We start from the raw sequence: 26,186 nt of genomic DNA on the forward strand, positions 1-26,186 counted from the left end.
ATTCTTTTTCAGATTTGGAAGATGAGGGCGAAGAAGGAGAGGAACTTGACGGCGAGATCATACACGCGGAGGACGATCCTATTCAATCGAATTACCCCACCGACTGCTGCCCGGAGAATTGCTACAAGAAGTTTCCATTTTTGGCCGGCGATGACGACGCACCATTCTGGCAAGGCTGGGCGAACCTGAGGTTGAAGACGTTCCAGCTGATTGAGAACAAGTACTTCGAGACTGCCGTCATTACCATGATCCTTCTGAGTAGCTTGGCCTTGGTGAGATCCTCGTTTTACATTTCTATCAGAAGGAAAGGATCGCATCTCGGAAGCGATCAATCGAGCGAATGCCTTGCAGGCTTTGGAGGACGTTCATCTTCAACAACGACCTATACTGCAGGACATATTGTACTATATGGACAAAATATTCACTGTGATCTTCTTCATCGAGATGTTGATCAAGTGGCTGGCTCTAGGGTTCAGGAAATATTTCACTAATGCCTGGTGTTGGCTCGACTTTATCATCGTCATGGTAAGTTCACGCAACCATCTTCTTCTCTCTCACTCTCTCCGAGATTAACGATTAACGATCTTAACGATCCGATCATTAGAAATATTTAATTTTGTACAAGGTGTGCAATCGACGCTGCGTGATTACTGCGGAACGCTTGTCTTCGGTGTTTGAGCTTCGAATGCAGATCTAACGGTGTATAAAATTAAAATCTATAATGAAAGCTCAATTGCACGCCTGGCAAATAATACACGAGAGAATTTATTGTTCTCGTATGACTTCGCACGTGAGTCGATCATTTGCCGCATTGTCTCCGTGTCATTTATAAATTTACTTCGGAGAACCGTGAAACATAGATATCGCAGTTTGTCTTATCGGTCGCGTATCACCTAGCGATGGAAATAGATTAAAGTCATGCGCGACACGTTGCAGAAAAATGTGCTCATTCGTGCTTCGATAAAAAAAACTTAGACATTTACACATAAATATAAACAAATTCTACGGTACATATCGAATGATCGGAAATACGATTACTTTAAATAGAATTTTAAATGGAGTCGCGGATAGGAAAGCTGCAAAGAACGAACGATATTTGCATTTATATACAACGAGTCTCGCGTGCGAAGTCGATTATTTCTCTCGTTGTTCATTTTTGTCTCTCCTCCTTCATTTTCTTTTACTCCTCTCGCCCCTTGATCGACTAATGCCGATGTGCGAAGCGGTGGGAGCCGAGCGTGGAAGCTTCCGATGGATTTCTCTTAACCGATCGTCATTAAGTATTATTGTAAGAACAGACGCAAATATCACGTCCCGTCTGATGAATGTTTGATGAAACTAGCTATCACTGATCAACTTGGGCGCTATCTGGGCTGGCGCAGCCGACATCCCGGCCTTCCGTTCCATGAGAACACTGAGGGCCTTGAGGCCTTTACGAGCAGTCTCACGATGGGAGGGCATGAGAGTAAGTCATCGGTCGACGAGGACTTAAAGCAAAAATAAAGTGCAAAGAAACCCGAGCCTGATTCAGCCTGTTATCGCAACGACGTTTGATGGATCGTACGGAGCTAACGGATCGATCGATATTACCTACCACGACAGCACGTTCGATTTGTCCACCGAGCGGACCCCCGACTGACGAGGGACCGCCGGTTTTGCATGGACCGTTCCTTTTTCTCCGACTGTCTCTTTCTTCCTCTCGAAGTAGTACCTTCGTGACGGATACAGTCGGGAACGAGCCGGAATTGATCGAAATTGTTCTATGAAATTCATGAGATTCAAGGAACTAACATCGCTGGCAACATCAATGCAGAGAATGATTTATGTTTGGTGCGCGAGGCGTTTCTCGTACTCGTGATGAATAAATAAATTAGTCATTATGCATCTTTTAATATATAAAATGTTAAAGTTCTTAATCCGTCAAGATATATGATTGACACAATTGATTAAATTATTTATTCATTATTATTTACTAAAATTGGAAACGTACTTAAGATACAATTCTTCCTTCAGTTTCTCTTCGTTTGCTTTAAAATAGCTCGTCGTAATGCAAAGGTAATTACATATATTGATGCTAACTGCGGCCAAGGCAGGAATCGCGTTGACCCTTTAAGACAGACTAGGTTTCCATTTCGGCTCAGTTCCGGCTGACCGCAAATTCAATGAATCTCGGTAGAGCACAAAAAATATCGATCCGTTGGATGCAGTACGAAGCTTCGGCTTTGAGACATTCTCGTTAATGTGGTAAATCGGAACGAGGTGGAACAGAAACGAAATTCTTGATGGGATATGTGCGGGAGGAACAGCTACGCAGCGAGTGTAGCTTATTACTATGGTGTACTATGGTGTGCTTATACCGATGTGCAGAGATACACTGGCGTCTCTACTTGGTGTCTGCACTGATACTGGAGTCGTTGTCGTTATTAGCTAAAAGTCGCCTATGTACGCCTTTTTCTAAGAACCTCGTGGTACCACGTTGTGCAAAGTACCATAAATATCTATATATACAATATATACATATTATATATATACATATATATGCTTTTTGTGTAGTGTAAAGATTTCCTCGTACGCGTACTCGTACGTGTGTATGGTGTGTTTGTGCGTGTGCGCGCGGGCGCGGGATGTAATGTGCATCTGCGCGCATAACATGTAATGATGTTTATCAAGATCTCTCTTTTGGACCACATTGCGACGTTCTCGCGAGTGCGCCTCCGGATATACGCAAATTTCCTGAAAAAATTGTATATACAACCGCGTATATCTATTCCTCTTTTTCTTAATTAGCGTAATCTTCTCGTTTCTGAGCAAAGCTAATCAATTACGTATTATTATTATGATGCGAAAAATTGGCACTCGCGTGATGCGATGCAATTGCAAGTATGACGAACCTTTTCATCTGTTTCAGGATGCAGCCGATAGTATTTGCTCGTATAATGATAATCCCTACCGAGCTGTTTGTCGTTCTATTCTATCTCTGTCTTTGATTGTGTGTGTGTCTATATATATAATACATGTACATATTTATATATAAATGCATATGTATCTTCTCACGTACGTGCAATATAATATATATGCACATACACACAGTCTGTATATCTCCTGATTATTGTTAATTGCTATATGTGCCGTACCTGAATCTCTTTTTACGCCTTTTACACACACACACACACACACACACAAAATATATGTATATATATATATATATATATATGTATATCCCTTCTCTTTATATATCTGTTGTACTGTATTAATGTAGTTTTCCTCTGCAAGTATTGTCACGCATCTGTTTTTGAAAATAGCAAACCGCCACCGTGTTGATTCACGCGTATGAAACATAATTTCTCATGTATTATAAATATCTTTGTATGACAAACACGCGTTAGTCATTTTCTGAATTCTTTCCAAACTTCTGCGTGTATAAAATTTTACATTTATAGCACCTTAGATATTGTACTATCGTAAGTATGATGGAATGTGATTACTGATAATTTTATGAATATTGTTCATGCTACCTAAATTCTATTAGTGGCATTAATTTTTACATGAATCGTTGATTTAAAAAAAAGTTTATTCAAGATAAATTCTTATCTTTCTCATTGAATGTGACGATACTTACAGAGAGATGATATAATAATGTACATACGAGTATATAAGTATATATACATATATATACATCTCTATATAGATATAGCAAAAAAATCGACTCTCCACAGATCGACAGCTCCCCGAATTACGTCTTTGTACAGATGTCCAAATCCGTCTCGATCCGTCGAAGAGGTGCAGTGACTTCAATCACGGATGTCCTTTTGTTAGACTCTCTCTTCCTCCTTTTCTCTTCGTCCACGCCTTATCCCGACGCCTCCGTTGAAGAACTGATCTCTCAAGCTTCTTCCCTCACACCTTTCTGTCTACCTCTCGCTGTGATTCGCTCTCGTTTCTCGCTCGCAGGTATCGCTCATTAACTTCCTAGCGTCGCTCTGTGGCGCTGGCGGGATTCAAGCCTTCAAAACAATGCGGACCCTAAGGGCCCTAAGGCCACTCAGGGCGATGTCTAGAATGCAGGGGATGCGGGTATGTAGCCCACCGTCTCAGCAGACCTTGTCGCTTGCTCCACGTCCGCCGTGGACGACGGCGAAGTCGATCACCCCCTCGGCGACACGGCACCCCTATGTATCCGTCTGTCTCCGTTCAACTCTAGTGTGTCGGAGTTATATTACGCCACTCGGTTGAGTTAACCCCGTACGAATATCCGGGGGAGTGTAACGGTATCTCTTGACAATCCAAGATATATCTCGCATCGAGGGGGCGTCCGAAGAATGATGGATTTTTCTTAGTTGACGTGGTAGACTAAAAATGGTCGTTTGACCTGTAGTCTTTCGATTATTTGACGGAACTTAGAAACGTGACGAAATATCAAACTCTCTTTTTTAACATGAAAAGAAAATAAGTAACATCATGTTTTTTATTAAAGTAAGAAAAATTCGTTGATCGAATGTATTTCCGTCTCCAAGTAACGACGCGACACTCGCGCGTTATCTCGGTTCTTTAAACGTGCTACTGCAAATTGAATATTTTATAAAAACTTGTTATTTCTTATAAATTGTTATTGTTTTTGTTATTAGATCATAGTATGCTAGCTTTATTTTTTTTCTTCTCATGCAAGTGTTATCGATGCGTATACATTGTTTGAAAATTCTCGCAAACTAGGAACAATGTAATTCTCTTCAAAAATCATCATTGTTTCCATCCTCTGTCACAAGATTCGACAGATCGACCGACTGCGTTTATCAAGAGCCTGCATGGCGACTCTTGAGAAACTACAACGTCGTCGTCGGGTTCTGCAACCGAAAACTCGACTTTTATTCTCTCCCTGTTGCACGTGAACATGCTAAATTAGAGGCAGTCGCGAATGCACAGCAGCTTAGAAATGCGAATGCGTGAAATAGCGCGTAGATAAAAATTCGTCCATATATAGAAACACGCGCTTTATCTCACACACATTGTCATTGATATACGAGTTGTGCCATCTTGCTTGCACGCGAGAGAGAATGCGAAATCCGCACGTGGAACGGTCGCGAGGACAAATCCCCGTGCGTGACATATTCAGGAATGGAACATCCCGTATATCTGACTTCGCTCCCATCACGAGCTTGATGACAGTGCGCGTGACAGCGTTACATTCTGATGGCTCGACATACATAATACAGGCACACTGGACACATAGATCTTCATACCGCATTCGGATGTGAAATATTACTGTCGGATTCTGAAAACCGTCGCCCATCCGCGAAACATCGTGCTTTTCGAATCGGACAGTTGTATTTGCGATCGAGTGTGCGATATGAGACCACCCTATCTTCGATAACGCGACGCAGCGATAACTCGCCCTTCACGATCGCCACGATGATCGCGACGAGTCTCCTCGCAAGTTGCTCATACTCGTATCACATACTCGCAACACAAGGTCGCTGAGACACTGGGTCTAGTGATTACTGTCATGCCCACGCCCTGACACGTCTTCTTCTATTTTACAGTAGTTCGCTGCAAACCACCCCTACCCGGGGCGGTTCAATATTTTATTTCTTGCGTTCTGTTATTGCACGATTAGACCACGAAGATAGGAGGATACGAAATTGAGATTCATGTGTTCCCTAGGACGAATACGGATTTTTGTATTCGACTTGAAGAGTCGACGATTCCTCGAGAAGCGATTCGCATTTCACGCAAGCGATTCTGGGGGACATATTAATCGCACGAATAAAATATTATCTATGATTCTGAGTTGTTTCCCTTCTTTTTCAAGTCGAAGTTATATATCGAATGTCCTTAGAAAAAAGAGAGAGAAAGCATTACATTTCTCAAGAAATTGAATTGAAAAAATTACCATTCAAGACATTTATCGGTTATAAATTTTTAATCTTTCGATAATTACTTTTTAAACAAAATTAGCGAAATCAGATTCTTTTATCTAATAACATAAGGTGTAAATATATAATTCAGCTTTAATGTTTAATGTTAAAAAGTTGCTCACTAAATATGCGATATAATCTATATAGGCTAAGAAAATGTAAAAATTATTAAAACGTAAATCCTAAGATAAGAAATTTGTTGTACACTTTGGGATATTCTGTATATAAACTGCTTAAATGTAGTATTTTTAATTAGATGTGAATGCTGAATGCTTGCTTGCTTGCTTTCGTCAGCTTTTTGTTGTGCTGCAATTTGCTTGCTTGCTTTACGTGTCGAATCTGCCTGTGGCTGCTTTTCGCGATTTACCCGTTTATGTGAAACTTGTAGATATATAGATTACTCGATGCGCATATCATTACTGATCCACGATCAATCAAAATCACAATTCTACTCAAATTCGATTCTATTGATTTCAATACTTTCTATATAAACTGCATACACACCAATAAAAGAAAAGTAAAAATACGTTATGTCACTTGTGCAATAATTTGTACATTATCAAAATGAGAAAAATTTTGAATAATGTGAAATTCTATTAATGTGACGAGAAAGATCGATTTCTTGGTGTGTATGTAACACAAAAGACTTCTTTATACACACTCGACTTATTATAAGTTCATTGGATACCCACTTGCTTATAATGACCATACCTTACGTTTTAATTAGATTAATGAGAACTTGTTTTTTTCAAAAACGCTTGCAAAATCAAAGCATTATGCATAGAATTAAGCTATTGCACAAAAAAAACATAATATTAGAAAGAGTTAAATTTCTATTAAATTTTTATTATTATGTAATATTTGTAATATCATTAAATGAGACAAAAAGTGAGAAGAATAATTTAATATGTTTCTACAAAATTAAAAATAAATGCTTTTATAAAGTATTTTTTCTTTATTTCGAAGATAAATATCTCGATTTTGTTTCTACACGATAATGAAATTAATTAATAAATTCTATACGATAATGAATTTCTTGGCGTTATTCGATCTAAATACGAGCCCATCACGCGTGGCACACGCCGCATATAGTCGAGTGCATAGATCTAGATAAAGCATAAAGCTAAAATTTTAGTCGGATACCGAAACGTGACAATGTGTTTTTAATAAAACTTCGTCTCTCATAGGTAGTCGTTAACGCTTTGGTCCAAGCCATTCCATCCATCTTCAACGTATTGCTGGTATGCCTTATTTTCTGGCTTATATTCGCTATCATGGGGGTGCAGCTATTTGCTGGCAAATATTATAAGGTACGTATATCCTTTTTTATGCATAACGATAATAATCTTCATAGAAGCCAACTGGCATTTCTTATATTTATATGTATATTTATTTTTATTTATCTAATGTACTTATTTCTAAATTAGAAGATGTCTGTTAGGAAAGCAAAGAGCAGCAAAATTTCATAATAAATGATCATGTTGCAGTGTGTTGACGTGAACAAGACGACACTCAGCTACGAGATAATACCGGACCGTAACGCCTGCTACGCGGAGAATTACACGTGGGAGAACTCGCCGATGAACTTCGACCACGTCGGCAAAGCGTACCTGTGCCTATTCCAAGTGGCGACTTTCAAAGGATGGATCCAGATCATGAACGACGCGATCGACTCTAGGGAGGCAAGTCTTATATAATAATTATAGCCTCTTATAAAATAATTATATATTCTAACATAATAATTTCCTGGCGTGATCTTCCCATTGATTGACATGTTTCCTCTAACACGCGTCACTGGGTTTGTAGGTGAACAAGCAGCCGATTCGTGAAACGAACATTTACATGTATCTCTACTTCGTGTTTTTCATTATATTTGGATCGTTTTTTACTCTCAACCTGTTCATCGGAGTGATCATCGATAACTTTAACGAGCAGAAGAAGAAGGCCGGCGGCTCCCTCGAGATGTTCATGACGGAAGATCAGAAGAAATACTACAATGCCATGAAGAAAATGGGCAATAAGAAGCCTCTGAAAGCCATTCCTCGACCAAGGGTAAGTTACGAAAGCAAATACGAGCATAAGAATAGGTATCACCAAGATACGTTTCTATCTTTAAATGCAACTTAAAGTCGACAGTCGCGTGCATAATCGACATAATCGACATGCTTCTTTCGATTGTTTACAGTGGCGGCCGCAGGCGATAGTGTTTGAAATAGTGACGGACAAAAAGTTCGATATGATAATCATGCTGTTCATCGGGCTGAACATGCTCACGATGACACTGGACCATTATCAACAGAGCACAACGTTCAGCAACGTTCTGGACTATCTCAACATGATATTCATTGTGATATTCACCAGCGAGTGTCTCATGAAGATCTTCGCGCTGCGTTACCACTACTTCAAGGAGCCGTGGAACCTCTTTGATTTTGTTGTTGTTATATTGTCAATATTAGGTAATGTCACGTAATGGTTGCTTCAGTCGTATGACCCAAGCGAAACGGACGAATATGCAAAGAAACGTGCGGCCTGTCAGCTTCCTTTTCTTCTCTCTCGCTATTCTCCACTGAGAATGACGTCCTCACCTCTAGTACGATCTTAGCGTAGTGTCCCATCTCACGAGCGAGGACCGATCAGCATGCCACGCTGTTATGCTCCTCCACTAATACTTTTATGCACGCAGAATCTCTTCGCTTCGATCAAGCCGACAGGCCTAGCGTTTCGCTCGTGTCTCAACGACTGACGAATATCATTACGTCACGTAGCCTTACATTGATGTTATATTTTACCTGAGTCGTCAACCCTGCCCCATAAACCTACTCGTATCCCGACGTTAATGTTCAAAGTCGAATCGGCGAGCTCAGCGTTACCTCGTGTCTTAAATAAATCGCGGTGAAAGTAACGTAGAGAGAAAGAGAGTTTCTCGAATTGGCAGCTCATGCAATATTGTTATTAATATCTGATATGGAATTAAACAAACGACGTAACGCTTTGCGCAAGCTATTCGATAATTAATTGATGTCGCAACAATTCCTAATCGAAGTGTCGGGTAAGATCGGGTCTGTATACAGTAGATCTTAAAATACTTATCTTTAAAATTCTTTCACATCACTCGAATTTCAATTATAGATTAATTGGTAGTGTCTTTTCATTTTCTCGAATAGCAGTAGTGGAATTCTCAATTGAAAATCTAAAGGCACTGTATCATTTCGATTAGACTACGATAGACTTTCCATACATTCAATTTATTTTCACATGTGCTTTTTATGATTTCGTGAAAATCCAATCAACTTTTGAAAAATTTAACATCCACGTCCTTAGGACGCGCATGATTTTTCCAGCAGTAAATGAACTTTGCACTTTGTACACTTATAATGCACATCTTCTCCGGCCAGAAACGAGATGAGAAAATGTTTGTATCCTCCTCGGAGATTTTTCTATATTTTTTATCGAAAACAATTGTCAAATTAATTATTCTCATATTCACCATGAATAGTCTGCAAGAAATAGAAATAATTTTTCTAGACGCATACATTGCAAATCTTATATCTTTCTATAAATCGCACTGTACTTTCCCAGCTACACGCTAATTAGATACAACGCGCATGGTCCCCTCTACTCTCCTCAAAGCCGTAGCCTTAGCCCGACGATGCATGAGACTTTCATGAATTATTAATGATTTTTTGCATTGCTCATGCACCGTGATGATATCGTCTCACCCTTCTGTCCTTGACGTTAACCTGAGCTCGGAGGATCCCGAGTTCTGCTAAAGTGAAATGTTTGTTCCGGCAGGTCTGGTGCTCAGCGACATTATTGAGAAATACTTCGTGTCACCGACATTGCTTCGCGTAGTGAGGGTGGCAAAGGTCGGTCGTGTGCTTCGACTCGTGAAAGGTGCCAAGGGTATTCGAACCCTTCTCTTCGCCCTGGCGATGTCGTTGCCAGCCCTCTTCAATATTTGCCTACTGCTGTTTTTGGTGATGTTCATCTTCGCGATATTCGGGATGTCTTTCTTCATGCACGTCAAGGACAAGAGCGGACTGGACGACGTGTACAACTTCAAGACGTTTGGACAGTCGATGATACTGCTGTTTCAGGTAACTTTGCCAAAGATTTTGATCCGCTTACGCTTCCTTTTACATTTTGTAAATTTTACATTGTGTAATCATTTTTTGGCAGATGTCAACGTCGGCTGGTTGGGACAGCGTTCTCGACGGTATAATAAACGAGGAAAACTGCCAGGAGCCGAACAACGAGATCGGCTATCCGGGCAACTGCGGCTCCTCGACAATCGGGATCGCTTATCTGCTCTCGTACCTCGTGATCAGCTTTCTGATCGTCATTAACATGTACATCGCCGTGATCCTCGAGAATTACTCGCAGGCGACCGAAGATGTGCAGGAAGGCCTGACGGACGACGATTATGACATGTACTACGAGATCTGGCAGCAATTTGACCCAGACGGCACGCAATATATCAGATATGACCAGTTGTCAGACTTCCTAGACGTATTGGAACCCCCGTTGCAGATACACAAGCCCAATAAATATAAGATCGTGTCGATGGATATCCCCATATGTAAGGGAGACCTTATGTTTTGCGTGGATATCCTCGATGCCCTCACTAAGGACTTTTTTGCGCGGAAGGGTAATCCAATCGAAGAGACAGGCGATCTGGGAGAGGTACAGGCGCGGCCGGACCAGGTTGGTTACGAACCGGTCTCGTCCACTCTCTGGCGGCAGCGCGAGGAATATTGCGCCCGTCTGATACAGAACGCCTGGCGGAAGCACAAGCAGCAACGTCAGGGTGGGCCGAGCGAGGAGAGCGACGATCCGGACACGGACCCGCGGGTCCGGCAGACCGCGGTGTTGGTCGAGAGCGACGGTTACGTCACGAAGAATGGTCACCGCGTCGTCATTCACAGCCGATCGCCGAGCGTCACCTCGAGAACTGCGGACGTCTGATCGCCATCGTCGTCGTCGCTGCCGCCGCCGCCGCATCCACCACCGCTGCTGCCGCCATCGCCGCCGCCGTAGCTATCATCGTTGCTATCGCCGCCGCAACCACCGCCGCTATTGCCGCCGCAACCACCGCCGCCGTCCGTGCGCCGCAAATCGTTCTACTACAGCAGCCGCAGCCGCAGCCGCAGCTGCAGCAGTAGCAGCAGCAGCAGCAGCAGCAGCAGTCGACGACGATGATCATGCACCGTCAGCCGCTCGCACTGCTCGCGCGGAGTAGTGGCCGGGCGGGCACCTCGCGTGCGCTCTCCATCGACAGCCTTATAGTTGTATAAAAATAACATTCCTCCAACGAGTTGCCTTTAATCGACTTTAATCGAGCCACGACCGTTGGGAGAGAGAGACACGTCGCTAGTTAAACGAGCGTCCGTACGAGGTAACATTACGAAGGAGACTGCGACTGCGACTCCGAAATTTCGGGAATGGAAGAAGGGTGCGCCGCTCTCGTTCTGCTAACCGCCAGGTCGATCAGCACGCAGTTCCTCAGGATCGGCTTCGCGGTCTGCCGTGGCGTCCAGATCGAGAAGAAGCGAGCGCGGGAACACGTCACAGATTCAGGACATGGAAGTGAGCGGAAGAAAGAAGAAACAGAGAGAGAAAGAAAGAGAAGAGAGACGCAGAAGACGTGGAAGAACACGAGGGGATGGAGGCGTCGCGACGTCCTCTCCGAGTCGACTTCCCCTCATTGAAACTCGTGAGGGCGACATCGCGACGCGTGCAGATGCCGTCTCCATCCTCGGTGAGCTTCACCTCCGTTCCTCGTCGTCCAGTGGAGAAACGAAAGAGCAAAACGACGATGGCCGCGCGTCGAGGCGGCGCGCGAGCAAATCGGCAGCGCGATCTCTCGTCCACGCCACCTTGTACACATTGTCAGCTCAATCTCGCGAATCTCTATCCGCCGTTTGGATTTTTTACACCGTTTTACAGCAGTACCCGCCTACTCGCCTACCCGCGCGACGCCTCGGACGGCGCCGCCGTTGTCGGGCGGAAACGTGAATGGAACGAAGGAAACGACGTAGGGATGAAGAAACGCGATAGAACGATAAGGACGATAATAATGATGATGATGTCGATGATACCGACGTACGCTGATCACTCTCGATTAACGACGAAAAAGACGAGCGAAGGAAGGTTCGCGGACGGAAGGACTCATTCGTGAAATCAAGTGTACGCGTAGTAGTACCACATTCGCTCGGCTTGTGCATCTCTCGCGGAACGGTGCGCGAATGCTTGATCGCGCCGCTTTGTTCCAACTCCCCTCGCCCGCCCCTTTTCAGGCCCGTTTCTCTTCTCTCGAGGGTTTTGCGCCACGCAACCACGCAATCCGTCGGTCCCGAAGGGGTCCGTGCAAGTGCACGTATTCGCCATTCTACGCGACGCGGATCGAAACCCTCGGACAACGCTCTATCCACGATGTTTGACTGTGGATTTTAGAGTTTCACAAAGTTACATCCCTTAATAATTAATCAGTTCGTGCGCCAGATCTGCGTCTCTTTCTCCGGCTTTTTTACGATCATGTTCGCCGCGTACACGAGGCTCCGTCGACATTTGGTCCCTTTCCGGGGACGGAAACTTGCGTCGTCATTCCCGTTTCTTCTCGTCGACTTTTCACGGATTTACTTGTGATTTTATTTACCTGTATCTACCTACTCGCCTCTCTGTCCCTCCGCTCTTTCGCCGCCCTTCCTACACTTCCCCCTTTCGACCCTTTCCGGTCGCGACGACTACATCGCGATTGTACGTAAGCAATCGCGTCGAAAGAAAGTGCATCGGCCTCTAAAATTAATGAAGCAAAGAAAAGAGAAAGCGGGGATCATTAATTATTTGACAGACGGTCGAAGGGGACGGAGAGGGGGGACGCGATTCCGCAGTCATCTCATCTCAGCTAGATATTTACACATTTGCAAAACTTACACGCAATCTTACACGACGTAGTAAACGCGCTTTGCGCTTCGCGAATAAATGAATTAATACATTCTAGTGTATCGTTATTCGAATAATCGATATCGATCGCCGCGTGCGTGCGCCCGCGTAAACCCGTCTCACAGTCCGTTAACGTCGAGGATATTTTACCACGGGGTAATTGTTATAATTATTATTATTATTATTATTATTATTGTGTCGATGGTGCACAACGCGAAGCTCGCGCAAAATTCGATTTGACTGGCGCAGCTAACTGAAGAAACAGAAAAGTACTCACCGTACGTACGTAGTCTGATCGCTCCAAAATGCATCGCTCTCCCTATTGGCAAGGATGTGAGCTCTACGATCGCGTATTTCCAAAAGCCTGAAAAAATGAACACGGGAAATAACATTAGAGGACAAAAGAATTCTATATAGAAAAATTTTATATACGGCAAATCGGATCACGTAGCATCCGCGCTAATCGTTACAATGAGAACTCTACGTTGTGCCTTTTGAACAGCAGCGCTCTCGGGCCGGCTGGAACTTTCGGTTTCCCGTTTAATCGCACCGCTGTACATGCATTGCTCGGCTCGAATCGCGGTCCCGAAAGCGCGGCGCACAGACCCGTCGAAGCTGCGCCCGCTTCGTTCCCCATCGCTCGCGGACGCGCGAGCGTGGTATTTTTAACGGCGCCGAATCGGCGCGTTCCGGTCGGCGGATCGATGTACGCAGAATTAGACGGGTTTACGCAGACACAGACTTCGCGCGGAATCGCGCAGGGATCCACGTCGACCTTACTGTCGCCGCATCTGTCAAAGTCGAGCGTGTCCCGGTGCTCGAGTCGACTTGGTCCGACGTCACCATGACGGAAAGAATACGCGTGGTTCCGCAGGACCGGAAAAGGTTTCCTTTTTAATTCTCAGCGTAATTCCCCTCGCGACATCGCAGCATCGCCAAGCAACAGTGGCTTTTCTTATTTCAAGCCGACTCACGGCACGAGTATGCACGCGTTGCAGCCTGCGTATTCTTTCCACCGTGGACGTTACCGCAGTCGTCATCGCGATTCCGCCACGAAGCGAGCAGCAATCATTTCGCCTCCGCGCAACCCACACACCCAGATCACCAAGGCAAATTGCGAACGTGTGTTTACACAATTTCTACACGGAGATCAGAGTTTATTATATAACGCGTGACGACGATGACGACATTGCTGACTTTGCAACGGGCGTGTCCGTTAAGACGCGTTACACGCGTGCGAAACAGAGGGAAAGAAAGAGAGAAAGAAAGAGAGAGAGGGAGAAACAGAATTGAAGCGAACAGAGCGCCCGCGTCTTTCTTCCTTTGACATTTTATTAGTCACATCGAATAAAAACAGCTGTTCCAAGCAATCTGTCTGCGAACGGTGCATTTTTCTTCGGCACGCTGCTATCCTTCCCCCTGAAATGTCGGCCGGAAGACAGTCTCACGAGCGCGTCTCGCTTCGCACGCACACCGAGCGAACGTTCCGTCGTCGTCGAATTAACGAGAGCGTTATCACAGTCACGCGGCGGTGAGCTTGAGTAGGCGGCGAGAGATACCTACGACAAAAAGAAAAAGAGGAAAAAAAAACAGAAAACCGAGAGAAAGAGAGAGCAAGAGAGAGAGAGAAAGACGTATGCGTGTGTGCGTGCGTGTATGTATGTGCGTGTGCGTCAATGCGGATTGCGCGACCGTTATTTTTCTACGTCCACATCCGCGATCCGCGGAGGGTCGGTAAGGGCGGAGAAAAGGGACGTCGGGGAAACGGACGCGCGCGGGTCGAGAGGGACAACGACGAGGAAGCGGCAAGCTGCTGCCGACTCTCCAGAGGCGGCGACGCGCGCCGACAGGAAGTTGACGTATGGGAGGGTGACGATCGCTCAGATTCACGAGAGAGAAGAGAGATAGAAAGAGAGAAGATTTTCTCGCTGGTCGAGAACGCGAGCGGTCGAGCCTCGTGACTCGCTCGGCGGCAAAAGCTGAAGCTTGTGGACTTGAGGCGCAAAAGAGAGGACAAGAGTGAAGAGTGACACAAGTGAGACAATTAGAGAATGACGCATGTGAGAAACTTTCAGTATTTTGCAGCTACAAAAAGGAAAAGATGAAACGAGAGGAGGGGATGGGGATCGTTCGCAAATAATTACAAGTAATCCACGCGCTACCGTCGTGCTCGCTTTGACAAAACTCTTAGGAGAGCCAGTCCGATATATTAATGTCCTTTTCTACGTATATTTATAATTGCAATTCACGAATCTCGATCGCGGATCACATTCGATGATTTTGCGTCGCAGTTAGAGAGATCGCTTCAAATGTACCGCTAAAAATTAAACAATGAATTATTCAAGGAGTATACAAATATATAACACATATACACACATACACACACACACACACACACACACACACATATATATATACACATACAACATATATATTCAAAGAGAGATCTATGAAAGTGAAACGATGCAAGTGACACAAAGGATGCGCGCATTCATTTCGTATTCGAGGCGCATTTAATTGACGGTCTTCGAGACCGCGTTCCGCTAACGTTAACGTCGCTTTTGCTCCGTGTCTAAGAGAGAAAGAAAGAGAGAGAGAGAGAGAGACGGGCGGGAAAGAAAATATTTTTTATTGCATATCCGTAAAAATAGTTGCTCGGACGCGGTGCGTGCAGCAGCCGCGCAGCTGCGCGTACCCGCATCTCGCTCCGTTCGTTCGGGAACGATCGTCATTCCCCATCTTCGCGTTTTGTATCGCCGGCCTTCCCCGGTTTCCGAGTGTTCGGTCGTTTTGCATCGACGTTGTCCCTCGGAAACGCGGCGTCCCGGAAGCGCGACAGACGACGACGACGATGACGACCTGCTGGATAACCGTCGATCGTTCTTACTGTATCAACTATAAAATGGTTCGATGGTCCGTCCGGCTCACTGTCCCGTACCTCCGAGCCCCCCTCCCCGCCCCCTCTTCAGTTTGGCCTCCTCTCCCGTGCTGTAATACGTGCAAATAATTCGATAATAATCAAATCGCTCGTACTCGTGATAATATATATTTTCGATACTACATTCGCGCGTCGCGGACGACCATGGACAACCGGGCACGCGTCGAGTACGTAATACACGCGTCAGTGGAGACGCTGAAGAGCGACGCGAGGATACGACCTATCGCGTGCAAATTTACATCGATGGGCATTGATTAACGTGAATTGGCGATCCTGCTCGTCTTTGATCCGAGAAACCTGTCCCTCGAGGAGACCTTGACCGTTTCTTTCTGGAGACAGGCCTGAGAGAAGACAAGCTATCGGTTACAAATGTCGCTCGACTTTACCTGATACCTCTGCAGGAATAATATACGAGGGTGCGTTCGCCAATGAAATATTTCGCCGCGATGGCCGCGCAATTCACGCTTGTCGCCCGCGCAACGGGCTCCCGCGTGGGTCCCGATGTAAATTTGTACGGGACGGGGCTTAATAAACGCGACGAACAGCCGAACGGACGGCCACAATCTCCGGAAACGCCTCCTTGACGACCTGCATCACGAGTGCATCGTCCTTCCCCGCGGAGGCGTGCACGGGGAGAGACGCGCCGCGCAGAGACAGCACTTAGACGACTCGCTTTTTCACAATCGTCTCGACTGAGTCATCTAAAGTGAAGGGATAAAAAAAGGAAAACGAATCGAAGGCGGAAAAAATGAATCATGCGAGTGACGACGAGAAGACCAGGGCCGTTCTCTATTTTTGCGCACGATCTCCGCGCTCGATCGTCTGCGATGGATCCATCGCGCCGCGCGTAAACGCGTGATTCATAATATCACGAATAATTCGCTGGAGAGCTCTTGCGCAGAATTCGAGTCCGCACAGCTACCGTATCTCTCGCGATGTAGCTCGCGATATATAATACAACGTACAACGCTGTCGCGGATGTATAATCGTGTAGCTCGGAAATTAAAGGATTCTCAAGCAAGCTTTTCGAGCGACCGCCCGATATCTTCGAGATCGCGTTAGGAAAATGGCGTGGTTGTTGATGAGATGTTCACAAAAAAAACAGAGAAAAAGAACAGATCAGTCAAGCAATGCATTCACTCTGTGAGCGACTTGTCTACGAGAGATAATCCTGAAATGCAGAACATCGTAAATTCTGCCTTAAAGTCTCGGCGATGCGCCGGTTCGACGACGCGAACAGAATGTTGCAACGCCGTGCGTTAACTCACGACTTCCCCAGTAATTCGATCGCAAACGTGTTGTTCATCGGCGTCAACTGACACTCCATCCGTAGCGTCGAACCGAAAAGGACCACGAGGGGACCACCTTGCTCCAAGATGAGAGAACGTTTGTTCGTGCCGACAGTGCGAGGGCGGAAAGCGTGCGTTTCCGATTCTTCATTTAGAAAATGTTTCTCGCACTCTGGCAAACAGCAAATTGTATTATCGTCCACGCATCGTGCGCGAAATAACGATCCAGGTAGATTAACGACCTCGTTTCGCTTTATCGCACGTCCGAGAGATATCGCTAATCTCTGCTGCATCTTTACTTGGCAATGTCTCTTTGTCTAGAAAGGCAGTCCTCTCGCAGTTCTCTCGCATTTTTACCTCTGAAATGTGTATCACGCGTCTCGCGAGGTTGCCTGGTAATCGATTGATAATATTGCGGGAGTTTCGCGTGGGACAAAGACGGATTCGTTTGATCGATACCGTTGCGGATGTGATAACGACGACGGCGACGAAGATAACGACTATGACGACGACAATGACGACGATAACGGTGACAAATGTGGCGGAAGGGGAGGGGGATGGAAGAGCGTGCGTAGTGTGCTTCGTTGACTTTCGTTAATTTTTTCCAAAGTGTACATTAAAAATACCAGCTTTTGCGCGACGACGGCTGTAAGATATAACAAAAAAATAATAGGGCTTTCCTTCGTTAAGCGAGGTAAGACGAGGTTTAACGTACTTTCTCCGAGGACGATACTGCCGTTACCGCATTGTATAAAAGAGAACTAAGTTAACTAATCGTAAATGCACGAAAATTTTCTTAAACGGATAGCAACAAAAAGGGCTTTGTAGTGTCTCGATACTCTCGAATCATTAATCCTACGTCGTGAGATAATAAATAATGATATTAATGAATATAAAAAGATAAATAAATAAATAAATATGAAACAAAAATCCTAGAGCTGGGCTAAAGCATTGTAAAGTGTCAAGCTACGGAGCCTGTCGGCCAGTATAAATGAACAAGCAACTGCCATGGGTCATCAAGCTAGGTAGAAACGTGCTAAGAATCCAATTTTAACGAGCTAGCTGTCGAAACATTAAAAAAAAAATACGCGCGAAGGATCGTCCATTAAAAAAAATCTGCGTATGTGTGCGTGTGTGTGTGTGTGCGCGTTTGCGCGTGTTTGTGCGGACACGCGCGGAGATCGAACGCTTGTGACACGTGCGTGTCCATGCGTGGACGCGCGCGTGCACACAAACGAGATATGCGAGAGAATGAGAAAACGAGAGAACGAGCAGAGAGAGAGAGAGAGAGAGAGAGAGAGAGAGAGAGAGAGAAAGCTCCTCCGTTGAGAATACGACATTCATTACTACTTAACCGGATAAATAACAAGAGAAAATATGGGTTATTTGCACAATATTATAAATATAATTACTATGTTTACTACGATTATTAAATTAAAAAGCAAATAATAAGAGGATAAAGAAAAACTGTTGTTAAATAATTAATACAAAAAAGAGAGAGAGAGAGAGAGAAAGAAAGAATGAGCGAACAAAGAGAACTACTAATAAAACGATTTAAGCTTATGGACGACATTGGGTCAAAGCGAAAAGCGACGAGGACGGGAAGACGATGAAGAGAAGATATACGAAGGAATAAGAAGAGGTGAAAAAAAAGAGGAGGATACGATTCGTTTGTTATCGATTAGTTAACGATCCTTACACATTACATTATTGTAATTATATAAAGTAAACGATTATTATCATAATAGTTACAATTAACAAGTTGTTACCGCTTTGTTATACATAATATAATTAATAATAAGATTAAAAAGTAAGCGATAATGCATCGTTGATTCGTCCTTTACTTATGTAGATACTAAAAAATACGATCGACTATGTTGTTTTCAATGTCTTCACCGTATCTCTTCGTTTGCTACCCGATTTTATTTCGTTGTCGAAGATTCGGTATTGTCGGCTTACCTCGCCCGGCCACAATATACACACGTTTTACAGAGATATTTTCAATAAACGAAAAAGCTTAACACTCATGCAGTTGTTGTACTTGTTCACTCTATCGTCCCTCGAGACTTTGAATCACCTGCTTATCTTTCAACTGGGTGTGCAAATGTGATTATATAATATATATTTGTTAATTTTATGCGTATCTTTCATCGCAATTAAAGTCTTATCAGACGGTGGATTCTTTGCGCTTCAATCTCGAAAATTATTAAAATTGAAATATTAATTTAGTGAAATCTAGACTCATACTTGGATAATCCAGTCTAATGGTGTCATCATACTAAAAATCTCAGATAATATTTATTTTGCCAAGTTTTATCAACGATAAGTTTCTATTCCTATCAATGATATATTTCGAAGAAGTTGCAGACGGCAGATGTAAGTACATGTACCAAAACTTTAAAAATCACTCATGAATAAAGTTATAGAAAGTTGCATGCCAAGCTGAATCAGCATCACGAGAAGCTGTACATTTCCTACATAATTTCCTCCAAGTCATTGTCTAATAGTCCAACTCATTCTTGCATAACAGCGTCTTATAGCCGACTGCAGAATCCTACTCAACCGAGTGAACACTCACGAGCTCCGTGGGAGGGATACCTAAATATACTCTGGAAGGAACCATCAGTGCAGTCCAGTATACATCAGTCGCGTATAGCGCGTGGGTGCTCGCGCGAGATCTTGCAAGAGGCTCGGGGAACGAGCGAGCGTGCGAGCATGGGTGGGGTCTCGAGAACGTTTCACCACTTCGTTCCTCCGTTCGCGCAGCCTCGCGAGTCCGGTCTACGTGCGGGTTGTCTGCTGGTTATCGTCGTGGCTGTTACACACAGTGGCGGCGCGTGACGCGTGGCGCACGGCGAGTAATGGCTGTTCCGCGGGTGCCGAGCGTCGAATATATACGAGCGCGGCGGGCAAGGAAGATGGACGTTTCGAGGTCAGTCGGGCCTCCTCGCGCGCTCTGAGAGAGCCGTCCGATCAGTGAAACTGGAGCAGCGAGAGGCGTCGCGCGCGCAGAAACGGACGGAACGCTGCGCTGCGCTGCGCGCACGGCGGCCTGTCAAGATCGTCGGCTGGAATTCAAGGAAGACTGAACAACGCGGGAGGCTGGTGCGTGCGTGCGTGCGTGCGGTTGCGTCGTGGTCACCGGTGGAGGCTGAAACGGCCAGCACTGACCTCGCTAATTGCGCTGCGCTCGCAGCTGCTCGCGCAGCGGAGCTCGCCAGCGCGCGCGCCTTCAATGATCGAGAATTCGGCGGCTGTGAGTCACTGCTGCTCGCCGCCTGGTGGATCCGGACGGAGCGGATGGTCGGGACCCGCGTCAGCGATTTCGACATCGGAGGTGAGTGTACAACCGAGGTCTCGTGTATTTATAATTGTTGTATTGCTAGGTACGCTTGGCGCGAGACGCTCTCTCGATTGGGACGCGTAGCGTGAGTTTTATCTAGGGGGCCTTGTCTGTCTTTTATCTAGAAACGTTCTCCAAGAATGCCGAGTGAATAATCGCCGAGATTATTCTGGTGGTGTGTGCGTATCCGTGACGGAATCGCGCGAGAGGTATGTTCCGGATATACTCGTGGCGTTTACGAACGTATTCCTGATCACCGATCCATGGCACGTGGATAATTTCGTATCGGGGAGAATGTCTGACGTAATGAGAATCTGTGAGATTAGAAGAACACGATAGAGCTGAAGCACGAGACAATTTAATTAGGGAGCGCGTTTGACGAACGCATTCATTGAATACAATAGTGGGAGTTTTGACGGAACATTTAATAGACTCGTTCATTGTTCATTGTCAACTTGGTAAATTAACTTTCTACTTCATTCTACTTTTTATGACTTTCTTAGTTAATGTGCTTAAGACGATTTATGAAATCGAGATACGTATGTAATACGTATATAATATCTTGATGCTTTTAAGCTAATAAAATTACAATTTTAGAAATTATATTTTGTGGAAAACTGTAGGGCAAATGTTTAATTTTTTATGTTTTTTTCAGATATTTTAACATTAGAGAGGATTGGTGACGTTCGTAATGGAGAGAAAGGGGCTACGCAAGAAGGATATATTGAGGATAGACGGTCTTCTGCCTCCAACCCGGCGTTTACCAGTTTGCGACGCGGTATCCAGTACGTCTGATAAGAAAAAGGATAAGAAATGGTCAATAGGCGGTATTCTGCGACGAATATCCTCGATAAGAGATTACGAGAGTTCCTCGAACGACGAAGAAATCGTTTATTGCAAACGAACGCCGAGGAAACCCACACGAGTCAACCGACAACCCAATGAAATCGGCCAAGTTGTGCTTCACTCGATAGAGAACACTTCGCAGCGCGATAAGCAACCGAGAATTCCAAGCAACGTCCGCCAATTGACGGACTCGCTGCATTTGCGTCGGGACTCTCTGCACTCTCGCAGCAGCGATGGCTCGTTGGACGGTTTTGGCAAGAAGAGCCGAAAAAACAAACTGAAAGCGCGGGCCGAGGCGAAGAGGGATCATCTGTGCGCCGAGAGCAGTTCCGACGAAGACTGTCGGAGGTCAAACAGTTCGCTGAACAGACTTCACCTCGCGGATGCAGCGCAGAATGGCCAGAGGAACAACGCGTGTAGCAAGAGAACGCGGGCAGCTCGGACGGAGCGCTACATTAAGCGTTTGTCTCGGGATGACGGCAACGGCAGTGGTGATACCTTGAACGACCCGTACAATAGAAGGTGTTCTTCAGAGCACAATGAAGACAAAGAGCACGCTGTGCACGTCGACGTGAACGGATCTTGTCGTCCGCCCGTGCATCCGCGCCGATTTGGCCTACATTCGAGCAATCGTGCGCTTCCAGTTCAAAAATCGTTCGCGGATGTGCCGGTACCGGAAGTCGTCGGCGACTTCAGGAGGTACTCCACTGGACAGTACGTCACGGATCTAAATCAGAACAACACGTATGGTAAAATCTCGTGCAATACCAGCGGAGACGCGGACGCGAGCCGAGCCGGGAATTTCTTCACGTATCCCGCGAAGAGCGTGTGGCACTACACGGAACCGCTCGATTGCGCGATCGATCGCCGCCGATTGATCAACCTGAACAATCGACCACCCGAGCCACCGCCGAGAGATCCCCGTTATCGCGTGTACGGTTACGGATATGGTTCCTACCCGGCGAACAGACACCAGAACGTGCCGAGTTACTTTAAGCGAGAGGGGGACGGGATCAACGCCGCGGATGGAATAGCGAGAGCCGATCGGCGGAACTTCCGATCATACGGATCGAATAACGAGATCGCTCGGTACGATACGGCAGAGCACGAGATGGAAAGCTCGACGTCGCCGTATCTCAGAACGGAGTTCCGCAACTCGTTGGAGCTCACGAACAATAAATACAATTCCAGCCGTCACTGCCCGATTGAATCGGCCTACGGGGAGACCGCCGAGGCGGCGCGATGCCGGCACAGAAACACTCGCAACGATCAGCTCAATTGCAACGGCGCGAATCACGGCGCGTACAAGGCCGGGAATAAATCAGCGAACATCTGCGAACCGAATAAACATCGCGAGACGATTTCATCACGCACATCTGCCGCGTCACCCGATTGGCCGCGAGGCAGATCTCCTTGCGAGCAGCGTATCTCCCATTCCATCGGTCCGCTGATACATGACGTCGATAATAATCGGTCCGAGAATGGCAAGAAGGAGAACAATAGAGCAGCGACACCGATCGACGAAGCTCTGGAGAGGCGGAGAAGCTCGAAGAATCTCGAGGAAGCTCTGTTCGAGCTGGAAGCGATATACAACAGCCTCCGCCTTGGCGACGAGGATCTCCTCGATCGCGCAGAACGTCGGAGCATGGAGGAGTACAGTCTGAAGCAGAAAGGCAGGAACGAACTCGACGCGGTGAGCGTGATCGCGTCAGATTCACCAGACAGGACAAAGGACGACATGGCCTACCGGAGGATGCATCCCAAGGAACGGCCGACGTCGCTGTCGGACATCGCCGGACAGTCGACTCTGTCCAGCATAAGCTACCTTATTGCCTCGCCCGCATTGTCGCGCAGGGACTCGGCAGACGATCTCGCGCGTCTCGCACCTACCTATCCCTCCCGCCGAGATGAGCCAGACATCACTCGCGACGACGTGGTCTTCCGCAGCATGAGCCACGCGAACAACACTCTCCGGGTGATCGATCCGCAGCCGCCGTTCGGCATTCCACTGGGACCGGTCACCGCGGCGACCGAGAGCGACTACCTGCACACGATACCAACGAAACCGGAGCAGCCGCGCTCGCCGTACATACCGCAATGCGAGCCCGACGTGGTCACGGACGACTTGGCTTACCGTACTCTGAGGAAGGACGCGGTTGCGGTGCGGAACGTCGTCGGCGCACAGGAGAGCAGGCTCGACGAGGTCGCAAGAGAGGAGCAGCGACCAGCAGCTAGCAGCACGTACGGTGGCATGAAGAAGAAGCGCGCCGTCAGGTCGCTGTCGGCCAATCTCTACGGTCTGATCAACCATGACCGGATTCATCTGAGACGCGAGCCCAGCCTTGACGCCATTCGGGATGAAATTCAGGACGTAACAAGGAATTTATACGCGACGCCTGAGCGACCAGGATATCTGCGGCGCGTCGTGAGCGATGGCGAGTTGTCCGACAATGATGCACGTCGGCGGAAGGAACCGGCCGTTGGAGGCGAAATCGACATCAACGGTAATCATCCGGTGATGGGCGCGTATCAGAGGAAGCTATGCGTCTATCCTACGTCTAGGCCGGAGATGACGGCAGCACGGGAAAGTCCTAAGAAGGAAAAGGAGTCGAATATCGCGGGACTGTCCGATGCCGTGCGGTCTTCGAAAGCCGCTGCCTTGGACGACGAGTTTTGGCACGAGTACCTGCGTTCGGATTCCGACGTCTTGGCAACCGACGGCGATCATGGAACGGAAACGGACTTCACCGCGTACAGTCGCCTCTGCCAAGATCTGGTTAACTTGATAAAGGGCGACGATGACGCGACGCCGCTCAATAAATTGGAGAACGATTCCGTCGTTGCTGTCGTGCCACCCGACCACAAAACAGATCTCAAAGTCAAAACTGAACCTCTAGCAAGTGTAGGCACTCTAGGTAGTCATTACTCGGGATCGCAGCGTGCCAACGATGAGCAGAAAATCAAAGACGAAAGCGCGGAAAACGAAACTGCGGAAAGCCCGAGCGGGGAGTTGACGTCAAACCGCAACCTTGATTTCTATCTTCGCGTGGCGGACGAGAACGTCAAGCTAATTGCAGAGGCCTTCGGCAGCGTGGCGGACCACCTACGCGACAGTCGCCTATCCGCCCGTGAAAATTCCTCGACATCGCGCTGTTCTGAGACCGAATGCCAAAGTGGTAGCACGCGTAGCTCCACCCTTTACAGTCAGGAAGACCGAACGAACGACAATGACGGCGACGATGACGAGACGGTCGCCCGCGTGACTCCGAAGCGCGACCTTCTGCTAAGCAACGAAGGGGACCAAGCTGACCAAGGAAGCAGCACCAGCTGCTCCGAGAGTACCTCCACTGCCGAGCTGGACCTGTCCAGGGCCGTTCGCGACCTTCAACTGGCCGCGGCCAGTCTGTGCGAGCACGGACAGGAGATCAAGGACCTGGGGATAGGACGTGGACGGGTCCAAGGCGCGCGCGTTCAGGATGCGACGCCGATCCGCTCCGCGTCGTCTTCGCTTAGCAGGGACGAGAACGAAGAGGATCGTCCGATCCGCAGGCTCGGTCTGATCGCCGACGCGCTGAAGCGGGAGCAGGAGCGGGAACGCGATCAGCAGGAGGCCGCCGTGGACCGCGGGATCGGCGCGCGAGGCGGCGAGAATGCGCGAGACGAGGAGAAACGCCGCGCAGGTGAGCGCACGGTGTGCTGCGAGCTTGACGATCGCGCGAGATCGCGCCGCGTCGAGGACGATCTCGCGCGATCTCGCGTCCCCGGTATCACTAACATCACCAACGTCATAACGAAGCGCTCCATGCTCTTGCTCGCTTGTCTCCTTGCACTGCTTTTAGCGATCGTAGCAGCATCGTGAGGAGATGCACTTCCTCCGGTCCGGTTTCTCCCGCGACCGGATTATGCGTATGTGTGTGTGTATCGCGCTACATGTATTACGCTATGTGTGCGAGACGCGCGCATCCCGCAGTTCGAGATCATCGTCATCGTCATCAACGTTAACTCCTACCATGCGTGTGATTTGTGTGTTCATTTGCAAATGTTACTAATGTCGCAGGTCTCCAGGCGCTCGCTCGTTCGCAATGATGACGGTCGCATCGGAAAGCGCGCTCGTTCGACCTGACCGGTCGGCGCGACACGACGCCGAGGCTGTTTGATCTTTTGTATGAGAACCGAAAGACAAAAAAACGGAAAGAGAAAGAGAACGAGGGAGCGAGAGATGCAGTTTCCGCTGTGCTGCCTGTGAGGCGCGTCAATTTGTTGTTGTTGCTCTTGTTACTGCGTTGTTGGTTTTAATAAAGTTTAAATGTTGAATGTCGCGCCAGTATAAAGGTTACGCTGGCGCGCGGTTTCATCCTTCGCTATGTACGACGTGGTTAATGTATTCGATCGTGCCCGTTCCTCGGACCGTTTCTAAGTGTCCAAGATATAAAAAATATATGCGAGATATTTGATCGAAGGCTACGAAAAATTATATTAAAATAATGAAAGGTTATATAAAAATAGCAAAGCGTTATTTTTCGACGGACAATACTGCGGACTTTTCCTATCTCTATTGTAAGATACGCAATATTTCTTGTACTTTGTACACAGTTATTTTCTTGGTTAAGTTATTCAAATAAAAGCCGCCATATTTTTCATGCCGCTTCAAGTATCTAACCTTTAACCATCCGTTAGAGACATTTGAAAGAAAGAAAAGCGAGAAAAAGGGAGCGAGAAACTACAATAAACGATTCCTTATTTATACGATTTTTATAACTTTCCGATTAATTAATATTTAACCCCTCGCGAATCGATTGTACGCGGCGGACGCGCTGCCGATAAATCTACGCGCGCCGTTACAGTTGTCGTCATTCACTCACCCGATAACCAGCGTTTTACCATCGCCACACGAGTGAGGGAGCACGGGACGTCGC

General features: G+C 46.8%; 2 protein-coding genes across 21 annotated transcripts in view; both read left to right on the plus strand.

Annotated features, from left to right (window-relative positions):
* LOC105285619 (sodium channel protein para) overlaps nucleotides 1-18,691 on the plus strand; it is a 43,988-nt gene extending 25,297 nt beyond the window's left edge. For 8 of the 19 annotated variants that reach the window (XM_026971902.1, XM_026971903.1, XM_026971906.1 and 5 more), the window contains 9 exons: nucleotides 13-272; nucleotides 352-525; nucleotides 3,952-4,074; nucleotides 7,100-7,222; nucleotides 7,400-7,594; nucleotides 7,719-7,964; nucleotides 8,098-8,368; nucleotides 9,705-10,009; nucleotides 10,092-10,877. In XM_026971902.1, the coding sequence (XP_026827703.1) occupies nucleotides 13-272; nucleotides 352-525; nucleotides 3,952-4,074; nucleotides 7,100-7,222; nucleotides 7,400-7,594; nucleotides 7,719-7,964; nucleotides 8,098-8,368; nucleotides 9,705-10,009; nucleotides 10,092-10,877 (2,483 nt within the window). Of the gene's footprint in view, nucleotides 1-12; nucleotides 273-351; nucleotides 526-1,342; nucleotides 1,466-3,951; nucleotides 4,075-7,099; nucleotides 7,223-7,399; nucleotides 7,595-7,718; nucleotides 7,965-8,097; nucleotides 8,369-9,704; nucleotides 10,010-10,091 lie in introns of all 19 variants that reach the window. The other 11 variants (XM_026971913.1, XM_026971900.1, XM_026971914.1 and 8 more) reach the window with 3 other exon arrangements.
* Nucleotides 18,692-19,243: 552 nt separating this feature from the next.
* On the plus strand, nucleotides 19,244-25,910 carry LOC105285618. Of its 2 annotated transcripts, XM_011349905.3 has the most exons (3): nucleotides 19,244-20,418; nucleotides 21,080-24,950; nucleotides 25,328-25,910. In XM_011349905.3, the coding sequence occupies exons 2-3, from the start codon at nucleotides 21,116-21,118 to the stop codon at nucleotides 25,354-25,356; spliced, it is 3,864 nt and encodes a 1,287-aa protein (XP_011348207.2). In that variant the 5' UTR covers nucleotides 19,244-20,418; nucleotides 21,080-21,115; the 3' UTR covers nucleotides 25,357-25,910. The 2 variants fall into 2 exon arrangements, with proteins under 2 accessions (XP_011348207.2, XP_011348206.2); XM_011349904.3 differs by having other exon boundaries at nucleotides 21,080-25,910.
* The last annotated feature ends 276 nt before the right edge of the window (nucleotides 25,911-26,186 follow it).

The sequence above is a fragment of the Ooceraea biroi genome, chromosome 8 (genome assembly GCF_003672135.1).
Source record: "Ooceraea biroi isolate clonal line C1 chromosome 8, Obir_v5.4, whole genome shotgun sequence".
Taxonomy (NCBI): Eukaryota; Metazoa; Arthropoda; class Insecta; order Hymenoptera; family Formicidae; genus Ooceraea; species Ooceraea biroi.

Excerpts from the sequence above, each read along its gene's own strand:
- LOC105285618 (XM_011349904.3), top strand. The coding sequence starts at position 21,116 with ATGGAGAGAAAGGGGCTACGCAAGAAGGATATATTGAGGATAGACGGT.